The 17515-nt window shown below is 36.2% G+C and overlaps 1 protein-coding gene and 1 long non-coding RNA gene across 2 annotated transcripts; one reads left to right on the forward strand and one right to left on the reverse strand.

Moving 5' to 3' along the window:
• Window positions 1–162: 162 nt before the first annotated feature.
• LOC141814964 (zinc finger protein WIP4-like) lies at window positions 163–1778 on the forward strand. Its single transcript, XM_074702928.1, has 3 exons — window positions 163–789; window positions 1148–1428; window positions 1577–1778. Exons 1-3 carry the CDS (start codon window positions 163–165, stop codon window positions 1776–1778), a joined length of 1110 nt encoding a protein of 369 aa, XP_074559029.1.
• Window positions 1779–2235: 457 nt separating this feature from the next.
• Window positions 2236–17053, reverse strand: LOC141814968 (uncharacterized). The gene is made up of 6 exons (XR_012600534.1): window positions 16893–17053; window positions 12314–12456; window positions 8765–8805; window positions 5107–5198; window positions 2525–2784; window positions 2236–2443 (listed from the first exon to the last, which is right to left on the reverse strand). It is a non-coding gene; the product is annotated as an uncharacterized LOC141814968 (long non-coding RNA).
• Between the last annotated feature and the right edge of the window lie 462 nt (window positions 17054–17515).

Genomic DNA, 17515 nt, shown 5'->3' on the forward strand with positions numbered 1-17515 from the left:
CTCTTTCTTTCTTTCTTTCTTTCTTTCTTTCTTTCTCTTGTGTCTTCCATTTCCCCATATTTATCATCCTCCTCCACCTCCAAATAACAGTCTCTTACACTCTTCTCTCTCTATTAATACTGCAACAGCTGCCTCCTCCCACATCCAACAAGCTCTCCGGCCATGGCAGATCCCTTCAACAACGTCTTCAAAGGCTACTACTTCAGCCACTACATGCCCCCAAACTACCTCCCTCCTCCTTTTTCTTCTTCCTCCTCTTCCTCTTCTTCTTCTTCATTGCCTTCTCAGTTTCCCATCAGTAATTACTTCTTCTCGCCTCCTCCTCCTCCGCTGCCGCCGCCGTCTCCTCCGAAGAGAGCAGCGCTTCCCCTACTCAACCTCGTGAGCAGCGGCGCGGGAGACGCGGAGGCGGCGCCTGACGAGGAAGAAGACGTGGAGGAGGAGGAGGAGGGGATGGCGGTGGCGCTGCAAATTGGGCTGCCGACTCCGACTGCGGCAGATCTCTTATCCAGGATCGACCGGAGCAGCAGCAGCAGCAACAACAACAACAACAACAACACTTCCAATTCAACCTCTGCCGCCGACTCTAATTGCGCGAATATCGACGAGGAGGAGGAAGATAGGGACGACCATGAACTCGAGCAGGGAATCCTGATGCAGTACCCTACGATCGGGAAGGTGATGAGGGGGCAGTACTGGATCCCTACCCCCTCCCAGATCCTCATCGGACCCACTCAGTTCTCTTGCCCTGTTTGCTGCAAAACCTTCAACAGATACAACAACATGCAAGTCAGTAAACCTCTCTAATCAATATCTATCTCCTTCTTGTTCGTGTTCTTAAAGCTGGAGTTAATTAATTATGATTAAGCAACACTTCTCTCTCTTTCTCTCTCTTTCTGTAATTTTATGGCTGGTAAACCCCAAAAGTTCTCTGATCTTGTCTCAGTTTTTATTCTCTTTATCTGATCTTCCAGTACTTTTGTAGAAACCTTTGGATTTTCGGCTGCAATCTTCTCCATATCATATATAGTTTTAGGGTTCGGTCATTGAAACTGTGAATCCTTACCTAAAGTTACGTTATTCTTCACGATCGATCGAAGAATAGAATTGGAAAGGTTTTAGGTTTGTGGTTTTGTTGATTAATCAGATGCATATGTGGGGGCACGGGTCGCAGTACAGGAAGGGGCCGGAGTCGCTGCGGGGGACGCAGCCGACGGCGATGCTGCGGCTGCCGTGCTACTGCTGCGCGGCGGGGTGCCGGAACAACATCGACCACCCGCGCGCGAAGCCGCTCAAGGACTTCCGCACCCTCCAGACCCACTACAAGCGCAAGCACGGCATCAAGCCCTTCATGTGCCGCAAGTGCGGCAAGGCCTTTGCTGTTCGAGGCGACTGGCGCACCCACGAAAAGAACTGTGGCAAACTTTGGTACTATCATTCTTATTTATTTATTTACAATTATAATTATATATAATTATAATTATTGTTTCATTTTGTTGTTCTAACTATTTGGGATCGAACTATATATATACGTGAATAATAATAATAATAATTAGAATAATTATTATTATTATAGGTATTGCTCGTGTGGATCTGATTTCAAGCACAAGAGGTCACTCAAGGACCACATCAAGGCCTTCGGCGGCGGGCACGCGGCCTACGGCATCGACGTCTTCGACGAGGACGATGAGCCATCGTCGGAGATCGAACAAGACAGCGTCGGAGAACAGGCGGCGGCGCCACCACCACTGCCCCGGTATGACATGAAGTCCAATTGAAATGCATGTTAACTAATTATGAATTTGAGTGATCGGATCGGAGCTTGCTAGCTAGGTAATTAAGGCATGCATGTAGTCGAATCGAATCGATCGATGTCTTATTATGGTCGAAGAGATCTTTTGTAAAATTATATTTAGTCGAAGGGATCGAGACCGTGATATATATATGATGATATGGAGAATCTTTGAATTTATTTATTTGTCGAATTTGTGCACTCATTTGGTAAGAAAAATAAGATCGAATTATATTGGATTGGCACAGCTTTGTGGGTTAGCTTTAAGTTATTTCTATGTGATGGAAAAAATTAAAATTATTAGCTAGCTATGACTTTCCATTACATCAAATATTGTAAAATTTAAAAAAAAAACATAGTTAATTACCCCTGTAGCATAAAGAATGATGTTGCCGTATTTACCTTCATTAGCATTATTTATACTTAATTACTACAACACTGTCTGATGAAAATATCAGGTTTAAAAGGTAAATTATCAAAAATCAATGTTAATCAAATCAAATTGTTCATATATCTAAGATTCACAATAAATTCAACCAATTGCAGTAGGCTTTTCCCCCCTCTTTTGCTTTTAAATTTCCAGCTTTTTCTCACCCTCACCCAGACAAAGAATCCCCATCCTTTTTTGCTGTTCTTGGTGTGCTTTAGAAGCTGCAAGGGCTAAAGTGAGAGAGACTGGAGAGAAAGGGAGAGATAAATAAATAAATAAATTATAAATATTTCCTCCTTAACCTGCTGCAGAATGCATCATTCCTTCCTCCCTCCCTTTATTCCCATTCCTCCAGTTGAAGTGATGAGTCATGCAGCTGCTGCAGCATGCAGTTTGATAACACACACAAGATGAAAGCCTGCACTGCAGTAAAATCTTAGTCTGATAAGTAGAATCATAATAATCCTCAGTTAACTGCATGCATATGCCTTTTGCCTGCACCAACCCCAGCTTTTCTTTCCTGATGCTTTTGTGCTTTGCTTACTTTTCCATTTTTTAGTGGCTGTTGATGGATGGAACATACAAGGAAATATTCAACTCAAATGATTAGCGTGCTTTAAGGACTAGTAGAGAGAAAGAATCTGTATCAACTCAAGCACATATTTTATGGCGACAAATAACAATTATGAGACGGGCTCTTAAATGTGTCTGAGATTGTTGGGGGAGATGGAGCAGTAGTCAAAAGAAGGCTTTTCGACAAGTCATATCAGACCACAATGAATCCATTCATCCATGGATCAGTGTGTTGTGGGGTGCAGTCAGTGCAGGTGCAGCAGCAGAAGCAGCAGCAGCAGAGTGAGGTTTAAGCTACTAGGTCTATAATTAAAATTGATCTGACACAGCCTTCATGCTTTCTTTTTGTCTCTTTGTTCCTTGCAGCACTACTACACGCTAAAACCTAGAGATATACACATATATTATTCTTCTTGTCTGGCTTTCAGATGTGTATCTGTTATCTAATATAGCAGAGGAAAGCACTTGGTGAAGCTTGAGCAAAGCTCTCTAGGTGTTATGAGTTCATGGTAAAAAAGATGATCATCTCATGGAGATGCACCACCGCTTGAAATTAGATTTATCATTATCAGACTAAATAAACATAATTCAAAAAATTTGATTTGCCAAATAGAGTTTAGGAAAAAAAGAATCTTTACACTCACATATAATGTTAATTAGTTAAGACAAAGTAAATCACAATTGGATTAACAATTTAACCATGACACTAAGTAGTCTCCTAGTTATGAGGTTGTTTAAGTAGATTCTATGTCATAACTATTTTATTAAGAATATATATATATATTTGTACTAATCTTGAGGTAGACAGCCTTATATATTTTTGGTAATATCTTGGGTTGAGGATGGGGTGGGCATGGGTGTTGCTTGTTCGGTTACAGAAACAGTGCACATTTTATTTTATTTTTCTTTTCAGCATTCAAATTCTTTATCTAGAAATAAAGAATGGACAATAAAAAAATAGAAAATTTCAAGTATTCAAATTTCGACTAATTCTGAAGATAGGATCTTCTTCTGATTCATCTACTGGATAAATTGACATCACAACATGACACAATTTTACATCTACATTAGGGGATGAGGCAAATAAGGTCATAAATACACACATTGATATATATATTAATGAATTTTCTTATTTTTAGAATTGTATAAAATAAGATTCAATCAAACAATTTGTCACGAGTTCTTTCACTTTTGATTCATACATGAGGATTATAAGATTGCATCTGCGACAATCTATTGTGAACAATTTATTTATTTGTTTTAAAATTACAACAGTTAGCCACAGTAAATCCATCGCAAATACTTTATTTTGCAATAAATATTGCCATCAAATGTAAAAAAAAAAAAATAGTGCACTCTATTTTGCAACAATTTTTTCTACTGCAATTTTACGACAATTAAAAGAACCTAATGCAAGCACTAGTTTAGACAAAATTTACTACGGCAAATAAGGTAACTGCAACAGTGTTAGCTATAGCAGATGACATGAATTATGATTTTGACAATATAAGCGCAAATGCTTCATTAATAAATTTCCAAGCATAATTGGTTAGATAGTAGTGACTATAATTAGAAAGGCTAAGAATTAACACAAAGCAATTAATAAGATGTACCTGGTGCTGGCAAAATGCTATTCGTCATAACTCAAGTTCTAATAGTAAATATTGAATGCCATACTGTATCGTGAACACAAAAATAGCTGACTCAATTTATTGTCTTAAAATTAAGGCATCAAATTACCATTGCCAATTACTTCCAAAAACAATTTTCTACACTTTTGCATTCTAGTAAATGCTAGAAAATATTTTAAACCCTAGAACAACCGAACTAAAAGGTACAGATCGCATATATTAGTAATTTGAGCCACAAATCTACACTACAGTGGAGGGCAAGCACTGGTGAGGATTTAATATTAAAGATATATAAAAGCATGCATGTCTCGAATATTGTTACATATCTTGACTTGGTTAAATAATTTAATTTAAAAGGAAATGCAAAGGTCAAGTTCTGGGGAAATGGAAATGGGATATAGAGGGCATGAGGCCATCGGAATCATAAAACAAACATTGACATCTCCCTGGTTTTGGTGTTGCTGTTCCTGTCGAATTTTAAGCAGACAAATGAAGAACCAGCGTAGAAGAAGAAACCACGCCCATCCCCATGACAATGCTTTGAATTCCGAGCATTGCATGCGTCCATGCATAAGCATGTCATAGCACGGATTTCAAAGACTTCTAAGTATTGACTTATTTCTTTATCACACACATGTATATGGAAAAGCCCTTCAAACTTAGTTGTATGGATAACTAACCAATTGTGAAATCTGCTGGAGGTTGATGCGGAGGTAATGATAATATCTCTCAATCAATTCATCTTCCACCCCAGGCCATAGCTAGCCTGCTCCTGCAAAGAAAAGGGAGTCGAGAATGAGCCCCACCAAATCCAATTCCGATCGATGCAGATATAGTTTTTTTGAGGAAAAAATTCAATTTGAGATCTTAAGGTAAAAAAAGTGTGTGCATCCACAAAAAAATCTTCAGTGCGGGGATGGTATTGAGATTTACACAAAGAATAAATAGCTGTAGAAATACACAGTGAGTGAGTGAGTGAGAGAGAGAGAGAGAGAGAGATTAAATTTACTAGGAAGGAAAGGGCACATGTGGACAGCAGAACCCCTTGTCTCCCCCTGTCTGCTTACAGCACCAAGGGCCCTCCAAACAGTGCAACCTTATGTCGCACATCATCCTCTATATATAACTCTGTGCCATGTCCATGCACCGTCATTAACTATTAAAGATTGAGAAGAATAAGAGAAACAGTAGTGGTAGAAGGCAGCACTGTTGCTTTGACCTTGTCAAGGAGGGTGTGACACATACATACACAGACACCCTCTTAAATGACAACAGTGTTATGCCTTCTCCCTGTTCACATTCCGATGCAATACAAATGGGGACAACCCTGTCTGCTCATGGAAAGCTAGGGTAATCCAGTGCAGTGTAACAGTGTTGAATATCTGAGGAGGGAGAGAGAGAGTTGGAGAGAAAAAAGCTTGCATATTTTTTTTTGCTCATCTGCTTTTGTTTGCACCACATGATTATCCTCCAGCAATTGTTTAATGGTGAGCAGTTGAAGCAATGTAGAAAGGCACTTGATAAAGTTTTGTGTGGTCGTCCGTGCGCTTTCACATATTTGTTCCACGCCAGTTGCCCTGATCCTGCAATTGCTTAATGGTGATCTTCTTAAAGAAATGTAAAAAGGTGCATAATAGAATCTTGTGTGATTGTTGTATGTTTTTGTTTGTACCACGTAATTATCCTTATGATTATACTGCAATTGTTTGAGGTAAGCACTTCAAGCAATGTAGAAGGTGTTTGATAGGGTTTGTTGTGCAATCTTTGTGTGGGTTTTTATTTGGACACTTAAAACCCTAATTGTCCTCGTACAGCAATTGCTTAATGGTGAGCATTTAAAGCAATGTAGAAAGGTGGTTGATAAGCTTTTGTGTGGTAGGCATGCATTTGCTATGCAGAAAAGTGTAGAGTTTTGTGTGACTGTTGTCTCTCTGAAACGAAAGGATTTTTAAAAAAATTAAAATAGGCTATAACCGGCTATACTTTATAAATTCGATTAATATCGAGTTGTAATAAAGTAAATTTATGTCAAGGAAAATTAAAGGAGCAAAGATGAGAAGTTAAGATGATCTCTGACGTTGCTATAAAGAATAAAATTAAAAATTATCAGCATATCATCAAATAGTTATAGTGCCCATAGAAGATACTGTAAGAGAAAATATGCTGAGGTTATATAGATATGTTCAAGGGAGATCAACATATTTTGACTAGAGTAAAAGTTGTATGAGGTAGGAGAGACGTAAAAGCATAGTTAACATAAAAAATAAAAATAAAAAAAAGTTAATTGGTTTGCATTAAGTTCAATAGAGAGATAAGATTCATGTAGCACTTTAATTAGTTAGGACAAAAGACTTGGTGACTACTCACTCGAACTAAAAAAGTGTGCAATATAAAAGAGAGCTACGGAATTGGAGGAACAGACTACTAAGAACTAAGTTGTTTGGTGGGTAAACTACATCAAATTCATTAGGAAATATCTAGGATTTGTATACTTGGGAGAAAAAATTATGGAACAAATAAAGGAAAAGAATATCTATATTTACATGAAAGGAAAAAAAAATCAGAGACAAACTGAAAAGTCTATTGTATACAGTCTTTCCCTGCTTTGTAAGAAGTTATTTTCAATATTCGAACTCGTGACCTTTAGGTCACACGATAATAATTTTATCATTGTGTCAAATATTGAATTTATTAAGGAGAGAAGATCCTTGAAAAAACTAACGAAGACGGCGTGAAGATGGTTGAAGGCAAGGGAACAAACAATAATTGAAGTCACTGTGAGTGCAGCTAAAACTACTCTATATTCTTTCTGCTTTGGTTCTGACACATTGACTCTCTTATGTTTTGGAACCTGCCAAAATACTGTTATTTATTTTGCTGGTTAAAATAATTAGGTGAAATATAGATGAGTAGTCAGAAATAAATAACAAAAATTAGTACCCTTCTATTCATGTATACAATATTTGTTTCGAATGTCCTTGATTCTAGGATCGTAAGCACATTTAAACTACAATTAATTGAAGGATCTAGATGCTGGCCAACTAGAGGAGGTTACTTTGGAGGACTGCATTAAAGACACTGAAAAAGGAATAGTACAATGGGAAGACAAATGCGAAGGAATTGAAAGTTTGAGGTCAAGATCTAATTAAATGGGGATTATATTGAAGAATTATATATATATATATATATAAATCTTGAAATCAATCTTTGAAAACTAAATAAATTATCTCAGTTGGTTCATTAATCAAACTGGAAAACAATCAAATAAGGATTAATTACATAATTCATCAGAGGTTCTAACAGATAAATTACAATTTTTTTTAACAAATATAATGCCTTGTTACAAATCCATCACATTTCACACTTAACAAATTAAATGCCATACTTTATTAATAATATATCATGCCATATATCAATTCAACATTTTGAACATACTTTATTTTTAAAATTTTAAAAATAGCTAAAATTTGAGCAGTTTTTAATTGATAAAGATATTTGATCATTGAAGAACATCATGAGGCGTCAAAAAGTGATGTTATGTATAAATAATTTTACAAAGAATTAATTAAAAATTTGATCATAAATCTTTTTAAGTGATAGATTCGTTACAATATTGAGAGTATGTGATATATTAGTTAAAAGTAAAAAATTCATGATAGAATTGTAAAGATATTTTAAAGTGAATTTAGTGAATAATCTTGATTTGACTTCAAGAAATATAAAAGAAGTCAATAATGAATTTAAACCGATTAAAGATAAATTTTAACATAATCCCATATCTAATCAATAGAAGACTCAGTTTGTACATAATTTTGGTATATAATTCCTGTAAAAAGTGAACAATCGAAAAGGGGAATGCAAGGAAAAGGGTGCAATGATCATTAAGGCTAGCTCACAAGGTTGAAAAGAAGAAAAAGAAAGCAAGCTAATAAGCAATTTTTTTTTAGATTCTCCAAGTGCCGTGCATTTGTGTCTATTTCAAACAGGGAATAAGGTTGATTTAGAGGCTTGACGAAGAAGAAAGGAAGAACATATATGATCTCAGAGAAGGAAAAGTGAGATTGAGGGGGAGTTATAACAAAAGAACAATTTTTCTACTATTTCTCTCCTTTTTTTTTTGAGTAAATAATTTTGTGTTGTTCTTAGGACCACGAGAAAAGGCAAGTTTGGACGTTCACGGCCAACATGCACTTACTCTCAAATCAAATCAAGGAATAATATCCTTGGAAAATTACATCAATTAGAAGTATAGAGGACAATTGTTGCCGGTCTTATCTCTAATAAAGAACCGAAATTAAAGTAAAAGAAAAGACACCCTAATAGTTTTCAAAAGTTTACCTCCAATGCAACGCAAACAATTGCCAGGTAGTCTTGAATACCTAAGGGAATGGAGAGGAGCCAAAGGTTAATATTGCTAAGTAATAATATAACTGAAAATCTAGAAAAAGATGCATTAAAATGATACAAACAGTTTGCTAATAACAATAGTAGCAAACAAACAAAAAATAGGACTAAATAAGCCTAAGTTGAATATCCATTCTTTACCATCTATATGTATAGATATGTCCTTATCAACATGTGATTGATTTCAGCAAATTAATTAAAAGTGCATGGTAGGCCAAATATTGCATCAACTGCGTGAGTTCGCTACAACTGGCCTTTCTTCATCAAATAGTAACTAGTGTCGCAGAACAATTATGAAGTCGAAAAGGACCAAAGGACTCAATAAATATTCCAGCCTTACGTTCGTTTAACTACTCGTGACTACATCTCGCCCATCTAATTTGTCCAGGCTAGTGGTGGTCAAACACCAGACTTTAGCTTTTACATGATCTTTCACTTTCAAACTCATTGCACCCGTACGGCTTGAGGGTGGAAATGATGCATGAAATAGTAAAAAAACAACAAAAAGAAAAAAAAGGAAAGGAAAATATAGGTGTAAAGTTACAAAAGGAAGACAATAAAAAGAAGGGAATTTTCTTCTTTATGATCTCCATTTTTTAAGGTGGATCAGATGAGGTGTAGCTAAGAGTTACAGTGCGCTTCGTACTCTGAACTCTTCCTCAGAATTTGAAGTACAGTAACAAGAAACCATTCGCTTTGGCTTGCGTTCTCCCAAGACAAAAAGAACAAAGGACTTTGTGCTGCAACACTCAAACAAAAAGCGTGCCTGTTGACAAAAATGCTAAGCCAAATCAAGAGCACAGCTTTTGCTAGTTAATTTCACAAACAAGAATAATACATACACGGAAATGTTGATTGATCCTTGTGCTTATTTCTCGTGTTAATTGCTGAAAATATCCTGAACTATACTAAGCTAATGGAATAAGTCGTGAATCATAACAGCTAAAAGATATCTCTCATTCCAGCTGTTCTACAGTTCGACAATAGTACTCACATAAAGTGTACATGTTTACGGTTTCCATCATTATTAAACAACCTACAAGCAATTTGCTCATCTGTACATATGTCATGAATAAAACCACTGTTCATTACTGATCAGTAGTAGGGAAATGTCTTCTGACCACAGGAAATGGCCACCCTCTGGTTAGTCCTAGTTGTATGTCTTCTTTTGCTTTGTTGGTTCCTGTGAATTAATGCTTTCATTTACTTACCTGATTATATGTATTGATTAAATTGACTGTGAGAATAATAATTAACTAACATGAATGGATGAAATCGCACCAATTGCCACACTATCACATTCACAAGTTAACTAACATGAACGGATGAAATCGCACCAATTGCCACACTATCACATTCACAAGATCTATTAGTTAATTACCAGGAGTTTTACCTGTCACATTTTATTGTCGAACTCAAGAGTACCTACGGAGGACTGACCAAAAGAGTCCAGTGGGTCAATGCAATATTGATTGAAAAGAAAATTACACAAGGGTAAAGGAGCATTCTTCTGCAGTACAAAAGCTACCCCTTACATTTGTGACTATTTTAAGTAGTTTCCATTCATATCATCTACATGTGAGTTCCAAAGTCAACAAGGGACAAGCACCATAATAATTGACTGCAATAGGTAGACTCCCAATGTTAAGATTCTAACTCAGATTTGTGCACTCTGACATAATTTAGATTTATTCCACATGACGAAGCTTGAAAGTCATTGTAGTCTACTTCAAGGCCATTGAAGACAACTCTGCCAACATATCAAAAAGGATAGTTGCATAAGCTGAACCCTGATCTTCTAGGATGCAAAATTTTGTTCACGTTTGAATGAAAGAAATGCATGTGAATGAGATTATCCCATATCACATTCCAATTGAATGACCTTAGTTACAATAACATGTGAAGAGTTTTGTTCTAAAGAGTATCACATTATCACTTTACATGCAAACAACAAAAAAGGAAAAAGTGCATGGGAGAGACCATTCCATTTTTTTGAACAGCTAGCACCTAGAATTCTACAACTACACAACATTTATAACTAGCAAGCAACTTTTCCCTGCCCATAACCACACACATTTTCTGAAGAAGGCTATTTGTCTCTGCCCATAACTACTGTTTTTATCTCCCACTCTAAGAATAAGTGAGAGGGTTGGGCACTAGCTTTCTCATTTTACTAGCTTTAAAGAGCCTAGAATCTATGATCTATCTTGGTACAAATGTGAAGAACAGCTCCATTTCCCAACAAGTAATAACATAATCAGTGCCGACTTTTCTTTACTTTGATGAAAACATATTTATTCTCTTCTTTGCTGCTTAATGTGGTGATTTTTTTTTGGCAAATCGAGACAAATGTCTAACTTAGGTAAAGGATTTCTGGCCAAGTGGCATGAAGAAATCATTGTCTGAGAGAGACTCCCGCATTTAGAATTGAATGACTCCCATACTTCTCAATCTTGTGACAGTCTCAATGAAGGAGACTTTTTCCTAAATGTGATAAGAAGAGCACCATAAATACTTTTTAGATGGATGACACTTAAGTGAAAGCAGTTTGTCCTAACGTGACATGATCTTCAACTTCATTCCCTATCAATTAATGCATATGTAACCAAAGGAACAATTGATTTCCTAGCTGAAGAAAATTCAATCACAGGGAATGAGCTGGAGTAAGACTGATGCTTTCAATGAATTATGGTATCTGTTTGGTGTGATGGTTTATTAATATTTGCTTCATTCTAGACAGCAACTTGCTGAGCTGGAAGTGCTGAAGTGAAGAGTGAAATAATACCAATCAATTAAAATGAGGTGCAGTAGTGCACATTGTATTACCTAGTAATATATATAAAAGTAAATTAAATAACTCATGCGAGATTACAGTAGTATTAACTATTCTAACATTCCTGTTCAAGATGGAACATAAATGCAAATCATGCCAAATTTGAAACACAAAGTAGAAAACTTGCTGTGCTGCATACGTGGTTTAGTGAAGAAGCCTACAAGTTGATCTTCCAAACTGTAAAAACAGTAGAGATCTTCTTAAGCCATCACACTATCTCTAATAAAGTGACAACCAATTTGAATATATACTTGGTTCTTTCATAAAAGATTAGATTGCTGGAATTTATGTGGGTGGCAATTTGGACTTGGTTATCACTGATTCATAGTGTCTGATAATAGGATTTGTGTGACTGAATCTAAGCTCCTCCAGGAGTGATCAGAGCCAAAGACAAGTTGTGTGAATCATAGCACTACACGCTGATCATAGTCAAAGTACAGCAGTTTGATGCAGATATCATAACATTGGAAGCACCAGCTTTATCTAAATTCAAATAAAACTCAATAAATGCTCGTCTTTGGTGTGAAGCAAACCCTTATTTAGAACATCATTGAGATAATAAAGAAAGTGCAGAAGATCCAGATAACATTGTTATGGCTGCTCCCTCGGCTGACAACTAAAAGAGTAATGAGTAAATTTGGTTTGCTCACCAGTGAGATAAATAAGCTTCCTTCTTCCTTAATATCGAGAAGTTTATCATCAAGTCTTTAGTATCCAACCACAATTCCTTATAGGGAATGACTGATGTGTCAATCAATTCACAACCAAGTTGCTCAATTTACCATAATGAATCCTGTAGAATTTGGGGATGGTAAATATTTTGTGTTACCTTTTATTATTTCAAAAGATAATTACTATAGCATATGGGACTACAGTCTCTGCACAGTAATTCTATTATTTAATACTCTTAACCACTCAAAATAGAGCATAGATAGTATCTCTATCTAGCTTGTCACATGAATAGACGTTAGACTAAGACATGATCCTATTGAAGCAAAAAAATATTTGCACGTAGGCAGGCGAAATATGACTTTTCAATGAGTTAACAAATCATACAACTGACCCTTCAACTTTAGATCAACAAAGTTGTAAATAGTTGATAAAGCATGTAAATGACAATCCCTTCAACCTCAGACAAGCCAAAACAATGATACAAGAGAAATGATAAAGGGTGAAATAATTAAATGGAGGTAAATAAAGATTTCGGTAACTATACTCTCAAGTAGGCTCCTCGCTGAAGCAGTAATAAATAATCTCTCAAGTAATTTTTCAGTTCAGACCTTCACTTGCTTTTAGACGATGCATATGTAGAACAGAAATAGAATTTAATCCCAAAGGATGATCAGGTATCAAGAGAAAGGAAGTATAAGGAGACGTACACTTGCAAATTGGGACATCAAAAAGAAGATGGTGCAAGAAGAAGATCGATAACCACAAGAAGCTCCTATTAGGGAGAAAGACAAGGAGAATGAAGAAAACAAAGAACAAGCTCAATGAGTGCTATTGTAAGAAAAATAAGAAGTTGAGGTTGAATGGCATTGGTAAAACTCAGAAAGCTGAATTCTTGCTGCTAACTCTGTTGTCAGCATCAACGGAGAGAAGACTCCATGCAGGATATGAGGGGAAAGACCAACGTTGCATAGTAGTAGGTTAAGGGTGGCACAAGCCCAACTGATGGAAATTCAGCAACAAAATGCAAAGTTAGTGCTTCAAAGCAAATTGTGGAGGTTCAACAATTAGCAGAATGTTGGATTAGGTCCCAGCAGAGTACGATATCACTCTCCAAGTTCTTCCATCACTTGTGTTTGTTGAGAGCTGCGAAGGTTCCACATGGGTTGATGTTAAACACCAGCTGTCTTGCAAGAAGATGTCACACAGAATAAGTATGATGATTGGTTCATGTCTTGTGAAAGGGCAGCCTCACATGCTGTGGGATTGTCTCACAATAAGCATCACCCACAAGGCAGTAGAGGTAAGGTAGTGTGACCAATGCATGTTGGCAATGGAAAGAGGAGGACCCAAAATTAAGGTACCTAATTTTTTTCAATAGAGTTGACGCTCATGGATGAAACTATGAGAGAGAGGTTGATAGATGAGGGAGAATCTCTGATGTAGTTTGGGGAAATAAATCATTACATTCCTTTTATTACAAAAATACTAGACCTAAAATGCAAATATGAAACTAGCAAGGCAAGAGTTCTTTATTAACAAATTGAGTAGGAAGAACAATTTCTACATCAATATGAAATGAATTATCAGAATGAAGCACTAAGATTGCTTTGGAATTGGAGCTGCCATTAAAGTCCAACCCAAGGTTGTCAATATCAAGTTGGTATCTAGGAACAAGGAGAAACTATAAGTTCAGATTGTAGAATCAAGGCGTGAGGTTGTTAGATCCTACAATTTAATCACTTATTTTAAGAACTACATTTGACATTTATAAAATAATCATATGTATCAACTATCAATATCAACATTTTAGATTTTATTATTTTAATATCATTAAGTATGATAAATTATTCATATCATAGATATATGAACAATGCAAGTGTTGCATCTTTATATAGTAGAAGTGGCTTCTATCATTGCAAAGATGATGACAATAGCAAGAGTATTGGAAGTTAAAAAGAATCTCATATACATGAAATTTTGATTTTCTCTAATGGTATGGCGCGAGAAGATTGCCTATATGGAAATACCAAGCTTCAAAATGGCTATGTGAATATAACCATATTCTGTCCAATTAAAGGTTATTGAGTTTGAGATCCTACATAAGGAATGGTCAGGGAGCATATGATCAGGATGTAGGTTAGCAAGATCTTGGCCTGATTAAGATCCCACTTGGGACTTGAATCATCTAAGTCAATTTGGGTCATAAGATCAAGATCCTACAGTCTGGATTTGCAAATATAATTCAATAAAGCCGTTGGTGAAAAGATCTCAAATAATTCACATTAGACATTTCCACAAACCCATTTGCTACCAAATGTTCGTTGTAGCACTCAATTGTATCATCAAAAGCAAATGTAAGTGTAACTCTTGAATTGCATAAGAAAGGAAGATGCAAGGCTATTCTTTTATATAAGATCTTCAACAATAAGTCAGATATCCCTTTTGAGTTTGGGAAGTTCCAAGGAGAATTCACCAAACTAAACAAGGACCTGTTATGGCATGCAATTCCAAGTCCATTAAAAATGGATCAAATTTTAGTTTAATTGATTAGATAAAGGATCAAATGTTTTATTATGTGACATGAGGATCTGGGAATGCAATTTCACCCCTTTTCTATTTCTTCTTCCTCATCTGCACAACACAAAGGAAAGTTGATCCAACATTGATAGCCATGTATATTGACAAAGTGGGGTCAGCAATGACTGGGATTTAGAGCTCTCCATTTGGCATGGGAATGACAGTGATCATCTGAGGTGAGAAATTGTTCTTTTTATCAAATCTAATGACTCACAGCTATTGTTCATATGTCGTAAACCATTTTGGTTTAAGGAATGGTTAGAGATGTTTGCCCTCTAGCTTTCCGATTTATGAAATGTCTGTTAATGATCTTGATTTACTGTGCTAATAAGTAGTTTCTGAAATAGCCAGTTCATAGAACAAGCCACGAGTCCCAATTATTGGATCGATAAACGAGAAGCTGGAGAAAAGCTCATGCATTTAAAAGAAACTAGTTCTTGTGAATCAATTAAAAAAAACATAAATGATGATTCAAATTAGGTTATAGTTAACATACTATTATAAGAAATAACAATCAGGAAATATAACAATCTCAAAAGTAATGCAAACGCTAAGAGCCTAAAATTATGAGACATGATAGGCAAATGGCACTTATTTAACATCAATAATATGAGAGGATGAAGTTTGTTGTCAGGCAAATGAAGCAAAGCGACACTTACGATGATGTTAATAGTAAATGTGAAACCAAAAGGTGCAGAAAGTTTCAAGTGTGAAACATGTTAATGAAAAATCAACATAGTGTCAGTTGGAATTGATATGTTCTTTCTTTTTGTACTTTTCTTTCTTGTAATATTCTATTAATGGTTGTTGTTGCATTCGGGTATTCATAGTTTTTAAGATGTGACGGCACTAAAACCAGCTGTATACAATTAATGTGATGATGTTTAATGACTTCATGCAATGAGTTTTTTTGTGCAGGTTTATGTTCAAGTCAAGACTCAAGATGGACAACAACAACAACCAAGCCTTATCCCACTAAGTGGGATCAGCTAGACACAAGATGGACATAACTATAAATAATTGGTTCAGCATCATATATCAGTTCAATAGTAAGTTGGCCTTTCACCAAAGGTACAACCAAGATATTTATAGAGCCAAAGATTTGAAAAGTGGAGAAAAAAGAAGCACATCCAAACAACAGAATAAATGATGACAGAGAGAGAAATAATTGACTTTGCTAGCCACTGATTTTGTTCAAGAGTTGGAAAAGGTAGATGTTGGTCAGCTACAGAACATAACATTGAGAAGAAACTACAGCATTCTTTGAGGAAAGCAAGGTACTTGTGCTTTCTCCATTAATATATGGCTGATCTCATAAAATCAATACTTTAGAAATATAGTAAAGAGAACAATCACCAACTTTAATTAGCATTCCATGTCATAACATATGATTTCATTGCTACCTAATTTACCGTTTGGTTATCTAATGGTGCATGTTTGTATCCGCGTGATTCAGATGCATTAATGACTGAGGGCTTTGGGAAGAACTAGAATGTTATTAATTTTAGTAACTATTTTTTCCAATGCAGAATAAAGTTCAAGCTGATTAATCACTGTTACCACTTAATGATTATTATCCAAAGATATAGATTCTAACTGTTTAGGCTCACATGGAGTTTAAATTATTCCAAACATTTGAAATCATTAAACTTCTTATTACAACAAAACTTTGTGAAATCCACCATCGACTGGTCAGAACAGATGCACCAGAAAACACTGCTCGACAGCTAATTAAACATGGCGAAGCTAACAATTCGAAACCAACAAGCTTCAGTTACAATGCCAGACCCAACATGAGCTCCACGGTTCAACTCACATTTCCCAACAAGCCAAAAGCAACTTAAATCGATAAGATGATTGAACAAGAACAAGATAGATCTCACTGAAGGAGGCGATGAATCAAAAAAGTTCATCGGAGAAGGTAAAGTGACGATCAACGAGACAAACGTCGAATCGAATAAGATTGAGAACTCCACATACCAGCTGGAAATCACTGGGGAACTCGATCAAGCGGAGCGATCTGAGCGTCGGATTGGACTCCCCGCGTTGAAAATCGCCCTCTCGTCGCCCACTTCGATCTTACGATTTCTCTTCGAGGATTCGATCCAAGGCGCGAGATTAGGGTTAAAAAGTTGCTTTATTTTAATTGCTTGACCCTGCAATTTGGAGCTCTCGTTTACAGGCAATTATTAATTATTTAAAATTCACAATTAATGAAATGACGAAAATGTTGCGACAAAAGTTTTCTGAATAAAAAACATTAAAATGAATAAAATTATAAAAAGTATATAAATTAAAACTACAATTTAAAATTTAATATTTTGAAATTTCAGGATCGAATACGCATCCTCTCCGAATGATTTAATCCGGGCCGGCCTTCGAATCAGTTGGGCCAGACCGAGACCACGGTCTGTTTTATATCATTAGTATCGCATAGAGACTCCAATGCGGAGACACCTCTCCACCGCCCAATCTCTGTCTCGCGAATCATCGTTCGACAGCGAGTCCCAGTGGCGCGATCGGACGGAAGGTTGGACGTCCCGCATAGACGAAACTACGCGGCACATTTTTGATAAGTGGAAGGCGAAGTCTGCGTCCGCTCA

Source organism: Curcuma longa, chromosome 21 (genome assembly GCF_044706935.1).
Source record: "Curcuma longa cultivar G26 ecotype Majalengka, Jawa Barat chromosome 21, ITB_CL_G26_1.1, whole genome shotgun sequence".
In the NCBI taxonomy this organism is placed as follows: Eukaryota; Viridiplantae; Streptophyta; class Magnoliopsida; order Zingiberales; family Zingiberaceae; genus Curcuma; species Curcuma longa.

Excerpts from the sequence above, each read along its gene's own strand:
- LOC141814964 (XM_074702928.1), top strand. The coding sequence starts at position 163 with ATGGCAGATCCCTTCAACAACGTCTTCAAAGGCTACTACTTCAGCCAC. Across the intron at positions 790-1,147 it reads ACAGATACAACAACATGCAA|ATGCATATGTGGGGGCACGG; the intron begins GTCAGTAAACCT and ends TTGATTAATCAG. Across the intron at positions 1,429-1,576 it reads AAGAACTGTGGCAAACTTTG|GTATTGCTCGTGTGGATCTG; the intron begins GTACTATCATTC and ends TTATTATTATAG.